This window comes from Arvicola amphibius, chromosome 1 (assembly GCF_903992535.2).
Source record: "Arvicola amphibius chromosome 1, mArvAmp1.2, whole genome shotgun sequence".
NCBI lineage: Eukaryota > Metazoa > Chordata > Mammalia > Rodentia > Cricetidae > Arvicola > Arvicola amphibius.
The window spans coordinates 75,152,880-75,172,884 of NC_052047.1; the positions used below are offsets into that span (position 1 = coordinate 75,152,880).

Below are 20,005 nucleotides of genomic sequence, written 5' to 3' on the forward strand. Positions count from 1 at the left end.
GTTATTTGGCTTTATTTTCTTTTATGCTTTTTAAGCAAAATGGTTAAATGAAAAAAAAATGTTGTTAAGTTTGTTGCAGCTTTGTATTTAGCTTCCCTACCCGCCCCCCAAAGCCCAGGAAAACTGTGTGTGCTAAACATAATTAGAGAAGAAGCACAGGTTCTACTGATGGAAGACCTCACCCACTGGGCTCACCCCTTACAGCCGGATTGCCTTGAATGTCACAAAAACAGGGATGTTGAGAAACTCCAAGGGCAAGAAGAACCCTTTTGTTGGTTCTCTTCTTCTGCTTTTCTTTATGTCTTTGACCTCAGATGACTTTTACAAAATGCCCTCAGCGGGAGTGAAACCTCTTGGTCCACATAGCACCCACATTCTGATGTTCTAATGTCAAAACAATAAGCTAGAGATTAAATCAACCCAAATGTCCATCAGTGGATAAAGTGTGGTATGTGTATACAATGGAATACCATTTAGTTATAAAGGTTGGAATCCTGTCATCTAGGACAACATGAATAGATGGAAATGGCATTCAGTTAAGTGAAAGAGTCCAGGAACTAAAAATCAATGGCATGCACACTGTGCGTGAGTGTGCTTGTATATACGCACACAGAGAAGTGTAATTTTTCAAAAGTCAGAAAGGTAAGACCATAAGCTGCTTCCTAAAAGGTGAGCAAAGAACAAAGTGGAGAGGAAACAAAAACATTGCAGACAGGAAACCCCCCAATACTTTCAGTGTTTCACAGAACATGTGGCGATTCATTGAGGTAACATGCTCACAGCACATTTGTAATTAAGAAAAAAAGAATACTCTGCAGAGGAATCAGATTCCCTCACCTAAGCTGCCACCTTTTGTATGGTCTTCAGCCCCTGTTATAGTTACCTTTTAAACTTATTTCCATGATTTATCCCATAAAATACATGCCATTGTTTGCTCAGCACTGTCCAGTGAGTAAGCAGTGTGTTTATGTTTATTGGGGATGAATTGTGTCATATTTGAACATTTCTCTTAAAAAGAATTTGAAAGAGAATGATTTCTGCCAGAAGCTGGGGGGATAAGGGGCATAGGCAGAGAGAGGTGGGTCAGTGGATATGAAGCATGGTTAGCTAGGAGGAAGAAACTCAAGTGTGCTTTTGCACAGTATAGTGTTGTCAGTAGACAACAACATAGATACCTACAGGACAGGATTCTGAATTTGCTCACTCTAATGGAGAGTTTGGCATGGTGGGATGTGCCACGCACATGTAGGGATTGTTATGCACTGCATGTATGTCTGAAATCTCAAACATCTCACTGTACCACAAAAACATGAGCAATTATTGGGTATCAATAAGAAATTTAAAACAATAAAGATGCAAATATACCTTAGCCTTGAAAACTACCTCTAACATGTTAGTTAGGAGGAATAGTCAGTACTATCATTTTTCTGTTTTGATCTTGAGGCTTACAAATACGTTATTTTCTTGAACTTTCTTTTCTTGCCCTTAAAAGTTACACTGAATACTTAGTGCATTGTGGATTGCCCTAAAGGAGAGGACAGTTGGGGCAGGTGTAACAAACAGCTTGAAAAAGAAGAAAACTCCTTCACTCTCCTTTTTGTTTGAAAAGATTTAGTCTGAAATTTTCTCTGTATGCCCATAGCAAAGGAACGACTCTCTCTCCAACTCTGATGGAACCGCTGGGTTCTGTTCAGCCTTGAGCATTCTAAACAATGACTAGAGCATCCATAGAGTGTGTCACATTTAGGAAGGGATTAAACACTGCTTTTATGCTTCTGTAAATCTGATACTTTCCCAATTCAAACCGGGTCTCCTTCTTTGTCTGCTAAAGCTGGGAAGGCAGTGGGAAGCTGTGTGGTGGGATGCACGTTTAGTTAAACAGGAGTTGATTTGATTTCTTTGTTTTGCTTTTCTAGTAGCCCTGGGTGCAACCCTGGATGGAACCCAGGATGTTGCCTGTGTGAGGCAGGTGCTCTGCCACTGAGCTATATTCTCAGCCTGGGGGTTAACTGTCTTCATAAGACATGGAGGAATGCGTTACTGAGTCATTCTCTTTTCATAAAATGTTCAAATGTCAGCAGTTTCGTAGGATTCTCCCAAACATGTGCAATACTTAAAAAACAGTCCCTGCTAAGCCCCTGTTTTCAAGCCCTTTGGATTCTTCTTTCCTGGCATTTATCCTAATTGTGGACTCCGCTCCAGCTGATGCCACCTAGGGGCTGGGGACAATGCTTGAGGTTGACAGGCCTCACAGATCAGGCTCACTGACTTGAGTCCACTAATTGGAAAAGGCTCACTGATAGGCATAGTCTCTGACCTGCAGGTGTGTCCAGCCTTACTGCACGGTCATCTACAGTGATCTCACCCAGGGACCATGCAATAAAGTTACAAAATAATCACCCAGGACCCCTCGACGTTTTAAGCATGTTTACAAATCTGGGCATCAAAGCTCTCCTGGCCTGCAGGCCTCAGACTTTGAGTTGAACACGTGTGGATCTAAAGAAAGCTGCCATTTCCTTTGGAGAACTCCTCCCTAACTTTCTGAGTAAAGCTATTTTTTCCTTCTCTTCTATGTCAGTCTTTTCAAATTACTTGTGCATATGGCTTGGGCTTTTGTTACCTTCTAAAGAAAGAGACAGTATATGGGGAAAAACGTAAAGGAGTTAAAAGGCCATCTTCACTCCTATTTCTGACTGCAGCTGTGGAGCCCAAGTCTCCTAAACCATGCTCTGTCTCCTACTGCAGCTGTGACTCTGGCCAGTGAGTCTCTGAGGCTCTTCTGGGTCCCATCACCTGAACTATATATTTGGTTTTTATTTTTTTATTGTTTTTATTGAGCTATACATTTTTCTCTGCTCCCTTCCCTTCCTCCCCTCCCCTTCAGTCCTCTCCCATGGTCCCCGTGCTCCCAATTTACTCAGGAGATCTTGTGTTTTTCTACTTCCCATGTAGATTAGATACATGTATGTCTCTCTTAGGGTTCTCTATGTTGTCTAGGTTCTTTGGGATTGTTATTTGTAGGCTGGTATTTCTTTGCTTTATGTCTAAAAGCCACTTATGAGTGAGTACATATTATATTTGTCTTTCTGGGTCTGGGTTACTTCACTCAATATGATGTTTTCTAGATCCATCCATTTGTATATTTGGTATTATCTTAATGCTATTTGCAGTGTGTTTGTTGGAACATGCACACAAGGAGAACACCCTGTAAAGATGACTAATCTGTGTAAGGAAAGAAGCCTCCTATCTATTAAATAACAATGGAAGTGTCCTGCCCTGTTAATCATAGTAAATCACATCGATTGAGCACTTTGAATTACCCAATACTAGCCTAAGCATTTTCTTATTTTCACCATATAAAAGCTCACTGAAGAAGGATATAGTTATCTCCAAATTGTAGGAAACTAAAACATGGCTGATAAGAGATTGACAAGAAGTTCCATGGGAGTATGAGCCTACTCCAGCCCTAGGCACCAAGCATCTCACTCTTCTCTAGAGCAGTTGTTCTGTGTTGGGAACATCTATTTACCCCAGGTTTTATGTTCCCTTGGGTCCCTCAGTGTATTAAAGACGCAGACTTTGGGAGAGACTCCCAGAGCTCTGCTGGGTAGCTAGGGTAAATTATAATCTACTTGAGAAATCATTTACTTTTCGTTTCAGATTAAGGGCACGGTTTCTTTAATTTGACCACAGAAACTTCTCAAAGGCATACTTGACACATAGGCAACAGTCAAATTAGGTACAAATTGATACATTTATAATATAGCCAGAAGTTTTGTTTCCCAAGTAAGTGAAATTGCACTCGCCTCTTCAGAGCTAGTCCGTGAGTTATTAAATGCTTGCTGTCTTGCTTTCTCCACCCCATTGCTCGTGCTGCAGGGTAAAGGTGGAAGCCATAGCCTATGCTTCTGTAGTGCACAATAGGTTACTGAATGACACCATGAGTTTGACAGGTTAGCATTCATGCTCGTTGTTAACTTTATTTTCTCCACAACCCTCTGAGCTCTACCAGAATCCTGAATTTTAGTCTCCCACTCTGCCTGAGAAGAGAGTTCTAAAATGGTGGCCCTCCCTCATTCCCACCCTGTCTCCTTCCTGCATCTCTCCTTCCCGACATGTCTCCTTCCCACCGTCTCTCCTTCCCACCATCTCTCCTTCCGCCATCTCTTCTTCCCATCATCTCTTCAGCTGCTCTATTCAGACCTGTAACCCCGATCCCTCAGTGTATCTATAATGGGGCAGTGTTGGCTTAACCTAGCACTTCCTTTTTATAAAGAAATAGCTCAAATGATAAGTGGGGCAAAAGGTAGCATGCACAATGATTTTGCCTCTCAGGGAGGTTTCCATGAAATGGTACATTTTCCTCAGGAAGACCTTCCAGCAGGAAAAGAATGCAAAGGTCCTTGGGCACAGAGCCCCCCAGAGAGACGAATGGCTCTGCAACATAATTCACACTGGGGGGCTTTTAGGCAAATCAGAGGACCTCTTAAAAACCATCAGCGAGCTGAGGTGAGGCAGGGTTGAATTAATGCCACGCTCTTGGCTGCCATGTGAGCACATCTGGTTTTGTTCCTTCCAGTCTGGTTTTGTACTCCATGCCCCTAGAAACATGGGGACTGATCTGTTATTCTTCATCTCTCTGTGTGGTTTCTTCTGCTCTGAGAGTTCCTATTGATCAGTCTGGCCCACGGGTATTTTAGAGTCATGATCCCTACTGTTTTCATTACACCTCGTCCTCCACGTAGGGAAAAAAATAAAGTACGAAGATATAAGATCAGGAATGCTGTGGAGCTGGCCTTTTAGTGTAATGACTTGAGCCAGTTGTGATTCTTAAGAAACACAGCTGTCATTATGAACATCCTCCCTAAGATGTAGTTGATATTGTTCTCTCAAAGATGGGTCAGCCACACTTTTAAAAATGGGTCACTAAGAGGGTTTTTTCAGGTTTTGGGTTTTTTTGGGGGGGGGCACACAATTCAACATGAATTGAGCTGAAAGTGTGGCATGCTTTCATTGGCTAACACCTGATCTTTATCACACATACCCTCCCCCCAGCTCTAGTGTGATATGGCATCTCCATGGGTCCAGAAGTTATTATAGGAAAGATCGTCATAACAAAATAAGTCAAAGCAATTCCATTTCTCCTTCCCCCACTCCCACTCAGTCTTAGTAAGAGCTGTTAATCACAGGAACCCAGTGCTCCATGCATTCTGTATGTGTCAACTCATGCACCAGCTTCTCAAGTTGTGGCTCTGTTGCCAGGGCTCCACTATCAATCTGATGGAGGTTCCTTTTATAATTATTTCTCTCTTCTTTTTGAGGTCATAATGTAATTACATCATTTCCCTCTTCCCTTTCCTCTTTGGAGGTTCTTCATTGGCCTTTCAGAAGGCAAGTGGTATAGGTCATTGCTCATCTGACTCTCCCCTCCCCACTGCAATGTCTCTGTATTATAAAGAAGATCTGCTGAGAATTTTGTGTAGTCATTATCTTTGAATCCCTCCCTAAAGTCCTCAAACTTTGAAAACCTTTATTCTGAGCCATGGTTCTGTATGAAAGTAAAAGTTGTCAAGCTGTTCATATGCCTTCTGCATCACATCTTTCACTGTGAGGATGAGAGTCAAGGCCACACATCCAGCCACTATTCCTTTAAAGGTCATTTATGGAGACAGCGCTGACTAATGAACCCAGACTCTAGCATAACACTTTCCATCAGTCTCTTGTGCCTTTTGCTTTTCTTTGGGAAATTATTATAATCTTACCCCATCTTTAACTATTTATCTTGTATTAGCTATCCAAATATACCCAATAATGCTCTTTCTGAAAATATGCCAGTTGTTCTAATCACAGCTAACCTGGGATATTACATTGTGATGTCTCTTTCTTAGACATTGTAATGCTATCCCCCAAAGCATGTCCTTGGTGCCTTGACAGATTCTATTTTAAAGATTCCAGTAATGCTTGTCTCGTGTACTGAGACTTTTACTGATCTTGTCCATCTCCTAAAATGTTGGTGCGATGCTTTTGAGTTGATCCAGTCTTCATACCGTGTCTCGTCATGTCCTCAGAAATTTTTAATGATTGATGTGTTGTTTGCATGTGCTCCCAAAAGTCTGGGTTGGTGTCTGTGTGGAGGTCATTTTTTGCCTCTTGGGCCAGGTTGCCAACTCATCAGGCACACATTTGGTGTGTTGGTACTACCTTCAGTCTCTTAAGCAAGACTGTCTTTTGTTAGTAGCTATAGCGGATCAGTTAGCATAGGCTTAGTGCCTCACCAGCATCTCCTGTGTTGTTTGTGTCTATTAACCCCTTTAAACAGCTCTGGAAAGGTGAAGCTTTTCAAATTCCAGCCTCCGTGAGAAAAGAGTGTTGACTATCAATGACAGCTTCACAGTGTTGTTCTCATACCTAAAAGAGCTAGAGGGACTTCATTTTAATCCAGCCAAAGATTCCTGGGGAGAAGGGAGTCGGTGGGATTAAGAGGGGATGTGAGGGTAACGGGGAGTGAAAATGACCAAAATGTTGTATATAGGGTGTAAGGGATTGTCAAACAATAGCAAAGAAGAAAGAAAGAAAAGGAAGGAGGGAGAGAGGGAGGAAGGAAACCTTACTTCATGAAGTGTAACAAACCTTTGTCTCTGTGTGGACTGTGAGTTTGTCAAGCACATGCAGAGCCTCAGAGATACAGGTGCCATTGGCCCAGCAGTCACCCTTCCAAAGAGTACATAATGGTGCCTTTAAGGATATGTCCAAAACCTGACGGCTAGGATGCTCAGCTCAGTGTTGTTTAAAAGTATAAAAAAATAAAATAAAATATAGAGTCAAAAGCAGAAAAAAAATGGAACCCTTCATGTGCCTATTACAAATACAATTGTAGAAATAGCTCTGTAGCACCAAAATGTATTGAGAATATCTAAAGGCTGATTTCCTTTGGAAAAATGATGTTATCACATCTGCTCTGTAATATAGCAATGTTTATGTAGTAATTTAGTCCCAGGAATAGCTAAGGTTACAGGTGTTGTTTGCCTTTTGTAAATCTTTGTTCTCTGGTGTTTATTTATTGCTTGGCAGTAATACTCATTCTTAGAAAGAGACATACATGTTGGCCCTAACAGGAAAGCAGTAATTCAGAGCAGATACCACTCCATGCTCCCTTCTCATGCCATCAAGGAAGCCCGGCACTAAGATTTTCCCAGCAGCTGAAGGTGCCTGCCGGAAACTCAATCTCTGATTTGTGTCTACAGGGAAGGAGAGCCCCCCAGTCAGTGACACTCCCGATGAAGGGGATGAACCCATGCCTGTCCCCGAAGACCTCTCCACCAACTCTGGAGCACAGCAGAACTCCAAGAGTGAGCGAGGCATGGGTAAGTGGGTCACCGTGGTGTCCTTCAGGCTGTGACACACTCCACTCGCAGTTAGGAAATGGCTGCTGTGTAGGGTACGGTAGGTGTGGTCCGTCAGTCCCGCTTGCCCTCTGAGCTCACTCATTTTTCAGGGTTTCCTAAAGTTGGGACTTGGGCAATCGGTTTTAATTGATGTGTTTATTTTTAAGGTGGTTTTCTGATTATTGCAAGTGGTCTTGGTGTTACTATGTGCTGACCTACGAGCATGGGTGCCTTTTGAAACACATTTACATAAATTTAAAGGTCACTTTAAACCGAGGGATTTAGCTAGGGCTGGAACATAGAGATCTCCTTTGTTTAGTCTCAGAAGCACCCTGTGTGATAGGGGTCTGTTTTCCAAGGTAACCCAGGCATAGACAGATGTTCACAACCTGCCTGTGGTTCTCATCGCAAAGCAAAAGGCTCGTTCTGGGAAACAGAAGGGATTGTCCTTTGACCACGCGACACAGAGAGTGTCCAGGCTAGAGTAGGGCTGCTGACTTGGTTCTCATGGAGAAAGAGGTGGGCTTGCCCTGCAATCCCACAGCTGCCGTGGAGCCTCTGCAGAATCATCATGCTGCAGGGAGGCTTTAGGGAACTGAAAACAAGGCTGGTTCCTGGAGAGCAGGGAAGACGTGTCCTTCACTTGTCATAGATGAATGGGTCACGAGTGCCAGCAAAAGCCAGTAGGCACCTTATCCCTGTGACCATGCCGTGTGAGAGGGGACCAACCGTGGCTGACTTCGTGACAGACTGTGTCCCTTGCATCCCGAGTAAAGCACTCAGTCCCAGGTACTCTCAGTGTGGGAATTCCTTTGGACTTATCATATCCAGAGTCTCCTCTCCCTGACTATCCCCATGCACAATTTTCAGTTCAGTTTCCTCTCAGGGTGGAGTTTAGAAAACAGTCTTTTCAAATTTGAGAAAATAAAAGTCCCCGGTAAACCTTTTTTTGCCTGATTTGACAGTAGCCATTCTCTTGGCCCTGGAGACAGGGAAGGCCATTGAAGTGGGCCCCAGCAATAAAGGGAGCGAAGGTTCTCATGGGCAACTAGAAGCCAAAGAATCACTTGCTGGGAAAACTGAGAGAAAAAGCCCGGAGGACAGATACGATGTGGGAAGGGGGTGAGAGGATCCGCCCTCCTAACGCCCCCAGCCACATTACATGGTGGCCAGCTGGTCCTGTGTGACTCTTGAAAGAGAGCCACCTGTTCTACATGTAAGCTGCAGGCTGTGGGTTTCATAACTTGCAGACTATAACATTCAGTAGAATGGTGTGAGGATAACATGTACGGGAATTCACAGATTGAAGGAAATAAAGTTGAAGCAGTACTTCACCACAGTGCCCCATGGTATGGCTCATGAGAACCAAGGAGTCAAAAATGCCAGGGGACCAGGAGCCTGAAGAGTCTGGGCTGGGAGCAGAGGGCAGCAGGAGGAAGCAAGAGTCACCATGGAGACAGGGAGTCAGTCAGAGGGATGTGGTCATGCGGGGGGGGGGGGGCAGTCCCAGAAAGGACACATCCCACATTCCCGGTCCCTGGTTGTGACTCTCAGGGCAGAGCTTCTCATCTTCCCCAAGTCTCAGTTTCCTCGTGTGAGCAAGAGTAACTACCACATGCCCCAGGATGGCTTTGTGGGCCAGATGAAAAAAAAAAAAAAGCAGAAGACAGAATGACAGACAAAAAGTAAAAGGTAGGGAAAGCGTATATTATGTATCCCGGGATTTACAGCCCTGGAAAAGGGGGCCCAGTGTAGCTTCAGGAGTGAGAGAGGGACAGGCAACAGGTCATCATGAAGAGACAATGGATTTATTAATTAAAAACCAATTCGTACATCAGGTAGTGGTGGTGCATGCCTTTAATCCCAGTGCTTGGAGGCAGAAGCAAGTGAACCTCGGAGTTTGAGGCCAGCCTGGTAGACAAAGTGAATTCCAGGACAGCCAGGGCTACACAGAGAAACCCTGTCTGGGGAGAGAGGAACGGACCCATAGAATAAGCAAACTGAAATCAGCCAGGAAAGAGAGAAATGTGTTATAATAGGACAGTACCGAAGGGGAGACTGACTTCAAATCTGGTTGTGAGCCATCAGAGTGGACAGTTTAGGGAGGCATGGTCAGAGCTGACCAGCAGTGAAGGTGGAGGAGATTGGGTCACTCAATGGGAGAGAGACAGGCCTGCTGTTGACAGCTGTGACCCATCCCAGAAGCATCTCTAGTACGAGACAAGAGCAGACCAAGTGAGAAAATCAGCAGTGGGAAACACTAGAACTCAACCCCCAACTGGTTAGTGGGTCATTCCCAGGACTTGAAAGTTAGGGTCTCACACACTGCTGCTTTTTCTAATGATGCTGAAAGGCCACCCTAGATCTATGTATAAATATTGGGACAATGACAGTCAGATGAAGAGCAAGACATGCACCAGTACTGGGCCTCCATTTTCTTCAAAGTCCGAATAAGAAGAAATGAAAGATTTGAAGGGCAGCTTGAAGAATTTAAGTCAGACCCAAAGGAGAACTTTCTGGCAAGCAGGGATTTCGTCATCAGAAGGGTCTACTTAATGACACTGCAGCTTGTTCTTTCTGAAGTGGTCTCTTTAAAATTGAGAGAACTCTCAGCTCTCTGAAGTGGTTGTGTCTGAAACCATTTGAAGCTGAGGAAGCACCCAGTGACCTCTTCAGGCAGCCCTGAGTTTACCAAGTCTCGCTTGTTTGCTGCAGAGAGCGCAGAACCCTTTGCACTGACACAGAACCCCAGGGTCTCGTGAAGGCCTTCCTGTGGGACGATGTCCAAGCTGAAGTCTAGAGAGAGGTGGGGGACTTGGAAAAGAAAATAGCAGCTCCACACTCCCCTCCTTTGCTCAGTACTACTTTCTGGGGAGTTTTCTCCTGGTTTGGGTTTGCTCTTGCCCCTTGTGACCTAGAAGGGACCAGAGCTGCACCGCCCTTCCTACCTGACAAGCTGAGGACAGTGGCCAAACACTGAGAATCCAGAGCACCACTCCATGATGAATGCAACCACAGGGAAGTCCGAGCAGAGGGAGAAGAGACCTGGAGTGTGGGGAGGAGGGTTCCAAGCTAACAGCACAGACACACGCCATGAGAAGGCCAGGCAAGGGCGGGGCTTACCATAGAGTCCAGGGGAAAAGCCAGCAGAGGCCTAGGCCTGCCCAAGGCTGGACGAGGTGTTCCCAAATCACCCTGAGTGGTGGCTTCAGGGGCTGCTTGGCCCCTGACGTTGGGACAGCCTTGTACAGAACCCAGGCAGAAGGAAAGGGAGGAACACTGTGAGGGTGTGTGTATTCCAGGCTGTGTAATCTTTCCATTTCCCTTTGAGTTCATCTCAGTCTGATCTTCATCTGCTGGCTCTGAGAGAGGCTGGCCCTGCACAGCCTCTAATGAGTGCTTGTGCCAGAGTCTGGCTCTCCTTAGCTTAGATGGAAGTGAGGAGAAGGTATGAAAATCTGCATTTTCCATTCCTCTAGGAATCCTAAGAGAAATAAGGACGTGTGTAAAAACCTTGAACTTGGTTTTTATTTTGTTCGCTTGTTGTTTTTGGTTTGTTTTCTGCTCCATTCATTACATTGATTCAGCCGTGAGGGCAGGACTGAAACAGAAACTATAAGCAATCGTTTCAAGTTTTCACTGCGTTTAGGCAGTGTAGATGGTATTGTGTTACATAGGGCATGTAAAATATATTGTCACTCATTTTGTAACTAACTGATAGTCCTATTTCCTGGAGCCAAGGTCTTCTCCTATGGAGGGGGTAGCGTTTAGCTTGGGCTTTGGTTGGCGTACAAACTCTGGGTTTCACTGTGGCATTTCAGACATACTCCTACAGCACCAGGAATTATTCCCCCCCCCCCCACGACAGTACCATCCTTACTTTTTCTCCTGTCTCCATGGTCAGCTTGAGGCAGGCAAGGGTGGTCCTCGGGATGGGTGGCAGCTATGAGGATTCCCTTAGGCCTAGGAGAGGGAAGAGGGGCTGGAGGGAGTTTTTCAGGACTTGAAGAGAGACAGCAGGCCTGGCTGGAGAGTGGGCAGCTGGCTTCAAGTGCGGATGTGAGCCCCCCTTATCTAATCAGCAGCTAGAGGAAGTTGTTTTTATCGGTGAAATGCATCTCTTCTGAAGCGATAGCCCCACTTCAGCTTGGAAGAAGCATTATCTAGCAGTATCTGAGCAGCTACGGGGAGTGCAGGAACTGAAGGTGCAAGCAGGCAGCGTCTCCAGCCTCAGGAGCCACTGCTGACCCCGGTTTCTCTTCTCTGGGGATGACTGGAGAATGTAGGTTGACTTTTTGTGCACTTTGCTTTCTCTTTCTTGCTCCCTTGTTCGTCTTCGGAGCTGAATGCTCCGTGCTGTGGTTTCAATGGGGCAGATCTGTCCCACTCTGTCCCACTCTGTCCATCTCTACCATGGAATGCTTGTAAAAAGCCACTGGCGTGTCCCCCCCACTCCACAGGCATATCCCAACCAGCCAAAAAGTATCCCTTTTTCATGAATTTCTCAAAACATGAGATACTAAGTAGTAGTATAAAAATTGTTTTCCCACCCTCTTTCTCTTTCCACGTTTGGCCCAAGAGGCTGGTGGGTGTCTGCAGCCTCCAGCAGAGAAATGAGAATTGCAGACTGCCAACCAAGCCTTTTGCCTTCTGTATCTCCCTTAATCTGTCAACCAGTGGGAATCACAGTGATCTTCACTGACACTTGGTTATGCCTGAATTTGAAAGTGACTCTGTGCAACACGTGCCATCTTGGGTTGGGCTTGGGTGTACATGATGCAGACCAAGCAGCAGGAATTTAAGACCATCCCTTGGAGAAAATGTAAATTGTTGTTTGTCAGCACCTGTGGGTGCATGCTTACTTGCTTCTGTGTATGTGAAGATTATATATTGTATGTATGATGGATGGATATGTGTTTGTTTATGTGTGTGGTAGATATGTGTGTGCTTGTTTATGTGTTCTTGTGTGTGGCATATGCATATATATGTATATCTGTGCACATGTACACATATGTGAATATGGATGAGTAATATTTTTATGCATGTGTATTTGTGATACATAAACATGTCTGGTATGTGTGTGGTATATATGTGTGAGGTATGTAAGAAATATGTATATATGTGTATGTGTGTTGTGTGTATGTTTGTGTTTGTATGTGGTATATATGCATATGTTATATGGCACATGTATATATATTGTGTGCAGTATATATGTATATGTGTGTGACATATGGGTATGTATATGTAATACATATATGATATATATGTGTATATGTGCATATACACAGTATGTATATGTATGGTGTATATGTAGTATATATCTGAGATGTGTGTAGTCACATGTGTATTTGTATGATGTGTAGCAATGTGTGGATAGTATATCTGGTAGTCTGGTGTTCATGTGGTATGTATGTTTGTGGCATTTGTATGGTGTGTATATGCTGTATGTATGTATATGTGTGGCATGTGTGATTTGTGTAGTTTATGTGTGATATGTATGTTTGTGTCTTATGTGTGGGGTATGTGTATAACTTGCATGTGGCATGTATATGTGTGGTATGAGTTACTTGTGAGTGGTGTGCAAGGGGCTTGTGTATGGTGTGTGTGTATATATGGTATTTATGTGTGCAATTTGTATAGTATGTTTGTTGTACATAGTGTTTGGTATGGGTGTGGCATGTATGGTGATGTGTATAGGTGTTGTGTATTATGAGATGGATGTGTGATTGTTGCTTTTTTAATATTTGTTGCACTTATTTTGAGGTGTGGGGAGGTGTAATATGCAGGTACCTTGGAGCATGTGTGGAGGCCGGAAGACAACTTACAAGAGTCCATTCTTTTCTTCCACCAAGTGGGTCCCAGGGATTGAAGTCAGGCTTGACAGTAAGTTCTTTACCTCCTGAGCCATCTCACTGGCTAAAAAGCTTGATAGCATACCACTGCTGTTTTCCTGGAGATGCTGGCTCTCAGCTAGCTGATGGAGCCCCTGTCTCATCAGCTCTGCTGTGACTACCATCTCTGCACCTAGAGGATGAGGAGGCTCACCCTACCCAGGCAATGCTTGCAAGTTACACCCCAGCATGGAGTTCACCCCAGCCAGTACTCACTGTGTTGTTAATGTCTTCATGTTGTGCTAATGACAAAAATTACATATCGTCTCAATTGGGTGACCCTGTGCCTCAGTAAGTGGCTTGGCACAGAAGCCTAGACATAGCCTAAAATGAGATCATTCCCTGGGTCCCAACAGAGGGCCACTCAAGGACCCTGAAAGAACTAATGTCCTGTCTGAACTCCAAACCCCTGAGCACAAGAAGCCTAAAGCAGCTCTGACAGGTTCTGGTAGAGAGAGAGAGTGTAGACAAGTGTGCTGATGGAGAGTCAGGGGTGATATGGCTCATACTTTGGCCTAGTCTCTTCCTGTATGCAAAGGCCACTCTATACCTGTTTTATTTGTAGAATGGTGACCACAGTGCCCTGAAATTTCCTTCATATCTGATCCAAAACAGAGCCACTTAGGTGCAAAGCACAGCCCTGCCCTGTCCTCTGATTAATTCATCGTAGTATTTGTATAGATGTTGTTTGTGTCACCTCCCGGCTTTGTTTGGGTTGTCTGGCCCTTCAGGGACGAGGGAAACCCATCAGATCCCAGAACTATTCCTAGAGCCCTTTAGTGTACAAGATGGCCTCAGCCACTGCCTTGGAACCCGTGACAGCTAAGGAATGGCCGGATAGTGATTCCTGCATCTGCATTCCAATGGTGCACAGGAATATGATTTTCTTAGAGAATATATACAAGGAAGAGTTTTCCCTAACTGAACTGAGGCTCAGATTCATGGAGCAGCTGGTTTGAGCAGGGATATGAGAGGGACTCAGCCGTATTTTGACTGTAGGAAGAGTTGAGGAAAGAGGGAAGGATGCTGGGAAGCAAAGGCATAGAGGCCCTGAAGGACCTCAGCAGCTTGGTCTGGGCGTGAGCAGTGGTGTTGGCAAGGGGCCCTTCCCAACAGGTTGGCCCAGTGATAGCTCCAGCTGATCTGCATGTTAGAGTTTGTTCTCATGATAGTCTCTGCAAGTCTATTGGTCTCCTGGAAGGGTGTTTGAACCTGTGCCAGGAGGCAGTGTGGCTAAGAAGAAAGCAGGTAGAGTTGGTGTCTGTCTACTGACTTGGTCTAGGTCCTTGTGTGTAGTGACCAACTGCAGTGATTGGGGCGATGGTGATTCTGCTGATCCAAGTGGGGAATCCAAATTTGATTGAGATAAAATTCAATGAGGATTCCAAGCCAGGGAATTAGCTCGAATGTAGGGAATAGAAGCTCCGTCTTTGGGTAAAGTCTACTAGGTAGGACAACAGAGGGAAACCTCAGGCCAACATTGGAAACCTTGTAGTAACAATAGTCTTTAATTGAATAGAAAGAGAAAAGGGTGACAGAGAACACGTCCTATGGTTTGGGTGAAGTGTCTAAAAAGAAATAGGGCATGGAAGCCACAGAGAAGACATGTAGCCAAGGTGAGAAATACCAAAGAGTGCACAGGAAGTGCCCTCCAAGGAGGGTGTGGGCCACTTGTGCATTCCCAAATGCATCTCAACAAGATGCAGGCAGAACCCAGACTGCCAAGGAGGTCAAGCAGGTGTGCAACAAGATGGGGGTGCAGGAAGCAGGGGGGAATGGAAAGGGAGGGCGGGAGTGTGTAAAGATCAGATGGGGTGGGTGAGCAGCAAGATGGGGGTGGGGAGTGGGGGGATGGAAAGATCCGATGGGGTGGAAAAAAAGAGCTGAGAAAGTTGCTGGCTGAAGAGGATTTCCAGGCTGGTGCGTTAGATGAGAATATTTCAATTCACTTTAGGAGGTAGCACTGGAGAACAAGAAAAGATTGAGCTAAGAGTCCTGGGAGGCAAGCAAGGTCGTTCCCATGGTGCCCTGCTCCCTCCCTTTGGATTCAGAAGCCTGACCCACAAGAGGATGTTCCGAAGCCTTCCTTTCCTTCCTAGCCTCACACCTCGTCCCTACAGGGTGGCGTTGGCCTTGATTTCCTCCCTGAGGTGGCCTCAGCACCTGTTGTCCTGTAGAGTAGGGCAGTGTCCCGACGGTGAGGATGGAATGTTGGATGGTGTTACCTTCCTGAGGAGAGAAAGAGGGGAGGGCAGGCAGGAGGGCTTGAAGCCAAGGAGAGAAAACATGGAGGACCCGATGCTCACCACCTCCATTATTTATTCATAATGACTCCTACTGGGGGCAGAGGGACAGAGCCTTTGTGGGAGGATGTCCCTGCCACATGGCCAGTAGTGCTACCCCACCCAGGTCACTGTGACAACGGCGTAACTCCATCTAGCTTCCAGGTGAGAAACTGACTTAAATGTCATCCTCACTTCCCTCAGTGTCTCCCCCACAGGACTGCTTTCGAGTTCACACAAGCCGTCTTCAGCGGGTTAAGACTTTTCGTTGTGGTCATGATGTTCCAGACCTTAACACAGAAATTAAAAATATACTGTAGAAAATCGAACCAAAAGAGGTAACAGAATCCCATCATTGGAGGTACATCCTTTCTTCCTGTTTTCCTCCCTTGTGCCTCCAGATGTTCAGGCTGACTGTGGAAAATGGTTTGTTTCTATAACTAAAGCCCAATATTCATCTCATCTTCTCCACCGTACTCTGACCGTTTCAATTCAAAATTCAGATCGTGCTCCATTAATTTGCTGAGAGAGACGAAGGAGAGTCCAAGATGAAAGGGCTTCAGAGTAGATAAGACAAGTTCTACTTTCTGTTTCTGGGTTTTGGTCTCAGTGTTATTTTCTGCTTTGTTCTCCGTGTTTTGAAAGCATTGGGGACTCTGTATGTAGAGCAGCCAACTGACATTCCGTTAACTTTCCTTCTGCATGGGGTTTCAGAAAGAAATGGAAAAAAAAGGTTTTGTGCTGTGGTTGCCAGTTGCCACCTGTCCTCCTATCTGGTTAGGACATTTTTCTGATTTGGGAAGTGTAAATATAACCCAGAAAAAAAAGAAGCTTCCCTTCCTTTATGCAAAAGCAGAAAGGTTTAAGTAGAGACAGCAAACCTACCCAGCACCCTTCAATTTGCAGAGAAGCAGTTTAGCGCAGTGCAGATGCCTGCTGGGGGAGGCGAGGGGTGCAGGAAGCTTCCTCCTCCTCTGTCCTGAAGCTCGGGTCCCAGCTTCTGGCTTCCACCCGACATGCTCAACAGATCACAGGTCTGCCCAGAATTTTAAACTTTTCCTCAGAATTTTTTTTTTTTTTTTTTTTTTTTTTTTTTTGGATAAGAGAAACTTGGAAAGAATTCGGAATGTTTGCTTCAGTTAGCCTGGAGCCAGATAAATCAATGAACTTCGGAGAGATTTATTTTTGCTCCCAGACTCTTAATTGAACAGTTTGTAGTCTATCATAAAAGTATTTACACCACAGACATTTGGTCAGTGCTACAAATTAGGCCTTTTTTTTCTTTTGTTTTAGTTTGGTTTGGGATTGAGAGCTGGCTTGATGTAATTTCATATCTTGACAGCTACAATGAAGTATGGGGGGGTTGGATAGCTATCTGTCCAATAAAGGGTAAATTTGACTCCCAAATAGTGGCTTCCAGTGGTTCTCTGATGTCGGTATCACAAATGTGGCCTCTGCAGCGAATGCCCTCTGCCTCTTAAGAAACCAGAGCCCTTCTGCTGAATCTATCAGTTATGCTCGGCCCAGAAGTGAGGGCACAGATCAAGAGTCTACTCCCTCCCAGGGCCCTGCACCTGGGGTGGTTGTGCAGCTACTTTCTCAGTAAGGCTTAGCAGTATGCAAATGTGGGGGAGGGTGATCAAAAGCTCACCCTACCGTGGAGGGACCCAGCACTCTGGGGCTCTGAAGCACGTGACACTTGCTGGAACTCATTTCTCTAGTTCTGAGCCATCCCTGCCACCTCTGTCAGAAGTCAGGTCAAGGCAGGCACTTCTGGCCACAGGTCTGAGGTGTGTCTTTGCAAGGCTGACTGCCAGGACAGCACTTCCCCTACGGTGGATGTGGCTGCAGGCTGTCGATTTCCACGGAAGTCACCAGGCCAGAATTCCGGTGAAGCACTGAACAGCCGCCATCTTCCCCATCCAGCAGGGTGTAACCTGTGACGGGTGATCAATGGCTGGCTTCCAGGCTGGCTCCTGCAGCCCGGCACTTCTTCCAAATGAAAGACTGTCACCCTAGAAGGGAAACCTTACTGAAATGAGAAAAAGACTTTTATTACATCCCTGTAGGCAACTATATGATTATTGTTATTATTATTCTTAGGACCTGGCAAAATGTTGACTGCTCCCACAATGTCTCAACACTCCGCTTGAACTTGGTTGCAATAAAAATACGAATCTCCAGTGACCCCAGAGCACTTCTCTCAGCTTCTATTTACACCATAATGTTTAATAATGACTATTAACTATTGCCTGGCGTGGTGACCACTTGTTTGATTCTGGCCTGACAGTTGAAATGGCCTTTAGTGAAACTAGTGTTGTGGGGAGAAATGCTGAGACTTCAGCACAGTGGCTTTAGTCCTGAGAAGATGGTGGCTGGTTGCTGTAAAACCATGTTCATTTCCTTACAGATTTACAGGCCTGTTACTTCCCTGTGGTCCTCGCACTGGGTTTTGCATTTGCCTTTGTGCTGATGGGTATGGAAACACCTATTAAGGGTTTGTGTTTATCGGTGTGTTTTCATAGTCCAGTAACTACTTTTAATATTGGTTGGAATATTCACCTTTCTCTCAACCTGCTCTGCGCCTTCGTACCACACACGTGTCCAGACTTGCTGTCATCCCCTAGCACAGTGACAGGCATGCCCCACAACCGTGAGCAACCCTTGTCTGGGGTCAGGAGTCTCATAGACGCCAGATGCATGATAGCCGGTGTTTCTGGAATGCATCCATGCGTGAGTCACCTGTCCTTAGTGTGGCGCTATCTGCTGGAAATGCAGTCACATGCAAAGGTGTTTCTGAATTCCCTAGAGAAAGGAAATTTTCTTTTTTCAAAAAAGGAAAAAAATTAGCACAGGTAAATTGATGTTACTATATTTTATTTAGTCGATATACACAAATATTATAACAGATATGTACTCACTCTAAGTAGGATTTTTTAAAGTGAGAACTTTTACTTTTCCCTTGGACTGTGTTTGAGCCCAGTGAGCATGTGATGCTTATATCACATCTCAGCTTGAATTGGCCGCTTTTCTTATGCTCAGAAACCAACTAAGCCAGCAGGTTGTAAGGGGTTGATTTGGTTTTCTTCAGTACTATGCCCTAACACTGAGCTATAGCCCCAGGCAGGCAGAGCTTGAGACTTCCAGAGGAAAAGGATCTAATACATTAAATAAGAATAGTATGGGGTTAGTGCTGCATTTTATTCCTATGTCAAAAGTACGGACTTCTGCTCAGTCTTAGTCCTGTCCCGTTTGCGCCCTTCAATTATTGTGGACCCCAGCGTTCTAGCAGCCGGCCCCGCGGGCGTTTGCTGAATCACCGAGAGCATCAGTGACCTGGGAAGCCCATCTGCTTCCCTGAGCCCAGCTGACTGCAGCTCAGAGAGGGGGTAATGCTAGCTTTTGTTTCCACCCCCACCCCCACTTTTTTATTTGGCGCCAGATGGGGTTTCTCTGTATAGCTGTGCTATCCTGGGACTCATTTTGTAGACCAGGCTGGCCTCAAAATCAGAGACCTACCTGCCTCTGCCTCCCGAGTGCTGGGATTTAAGGCTTGCACCACTACTACCTGGCGTCCATTGATCCCTTCATTTATTCCTGAGTTCTCCTGTGGTCTTGGTGCGAAGCTATTTATTTGATTAAATATCTACAGAACACGGCGGTTGCTCTGCAGGCAAAACCCATTCCTGAAGAGTACCACAGGAGACAGTTCCCAGCAAACAGCCTCAGAGACACTCTGCTGTGAAATTGGTTTGAAAAAAAAATGGTGGCCGCCAAATACTCTTGCTACTTCCTACAGACTGCTGCTGCAACCTGATGAAGCAACAGGGAGGAAAGGGGTTGGAAAGGATTTTAAGGGAGAAACGGAGGCCATCTTCCTTCCTGTAAGCCTCCTGGTTGCCTCAGCACCCACTGCTGTTCTGAAGTCCCGGGCACAGATGGCCTCCGCTGTCCCCACCCCTTAGGCTTCCCCGCCACACCTGGCGCCAGCACAGACCCCAGCCTTGTGGATGTCTGCACTGCCACTGCCCACTGCTCTTCTTACAGCTCAGGAGACAGGGCGTGTCCCTGTGCATGCAGCTGCTGGGTTTCCTGAGCACACCATGATCCAGAGCACAGAGATAGGATCTGTCTTGTGGCTTTGTATTGTTATTGTCTTATGACTCTCCCTCCCTACCTCTCTCTCCCTCCCTCCTTCCTTCCCTTCCTCCCCCTCCTTTCCCTTTTCTCTCTCCCTCTTTTCCCCTGTCCTCTTTCTGTCTCTTCCTGTCTCCTCCTTTTCTTTCTTCTCACCGTCCTTCCCTTTTTTCTTCTCCCCTCCCCCTTTATTCCTTCCCCTTCCCTCCCTCATGCTAGCCCTTCTTCCTTTGTCCCCACTCTTTCTCTCCTTCCTTCCCTCCTTTTCTTCTGTCCTTGCTTCCCCTCCCTATTTCTACTTCTCCTTTCC

General features: G+C 45.5%; 1 protein-coding gene across 7 annotated transcripts in view; it reads left to right on the plus strand.

The window, feature by feature from the left end:
* The window catches only part of Ikzf1 (IKAROS family zinc finger 1), a 93,694-nt gene that overhangs the window by 16,455 nt on the left and 57,234 nt on the right, over positions 1–20,005 (plus strand). For all 7 annotated transcript variants that reach the window (XM_038310011.1, XM_038309993.1, XM_038310020.1 and 4 more), the window contains exon 3: positions 7,245–7,364. In XM_038310011.1, coding sequence (XP_038165939.1) covers positions 7,245–7,364 — 120 coding nt within the window. The remainder of the gene's footprint in view (positions 1–7,244; positions 7,365–20,005) is intronic.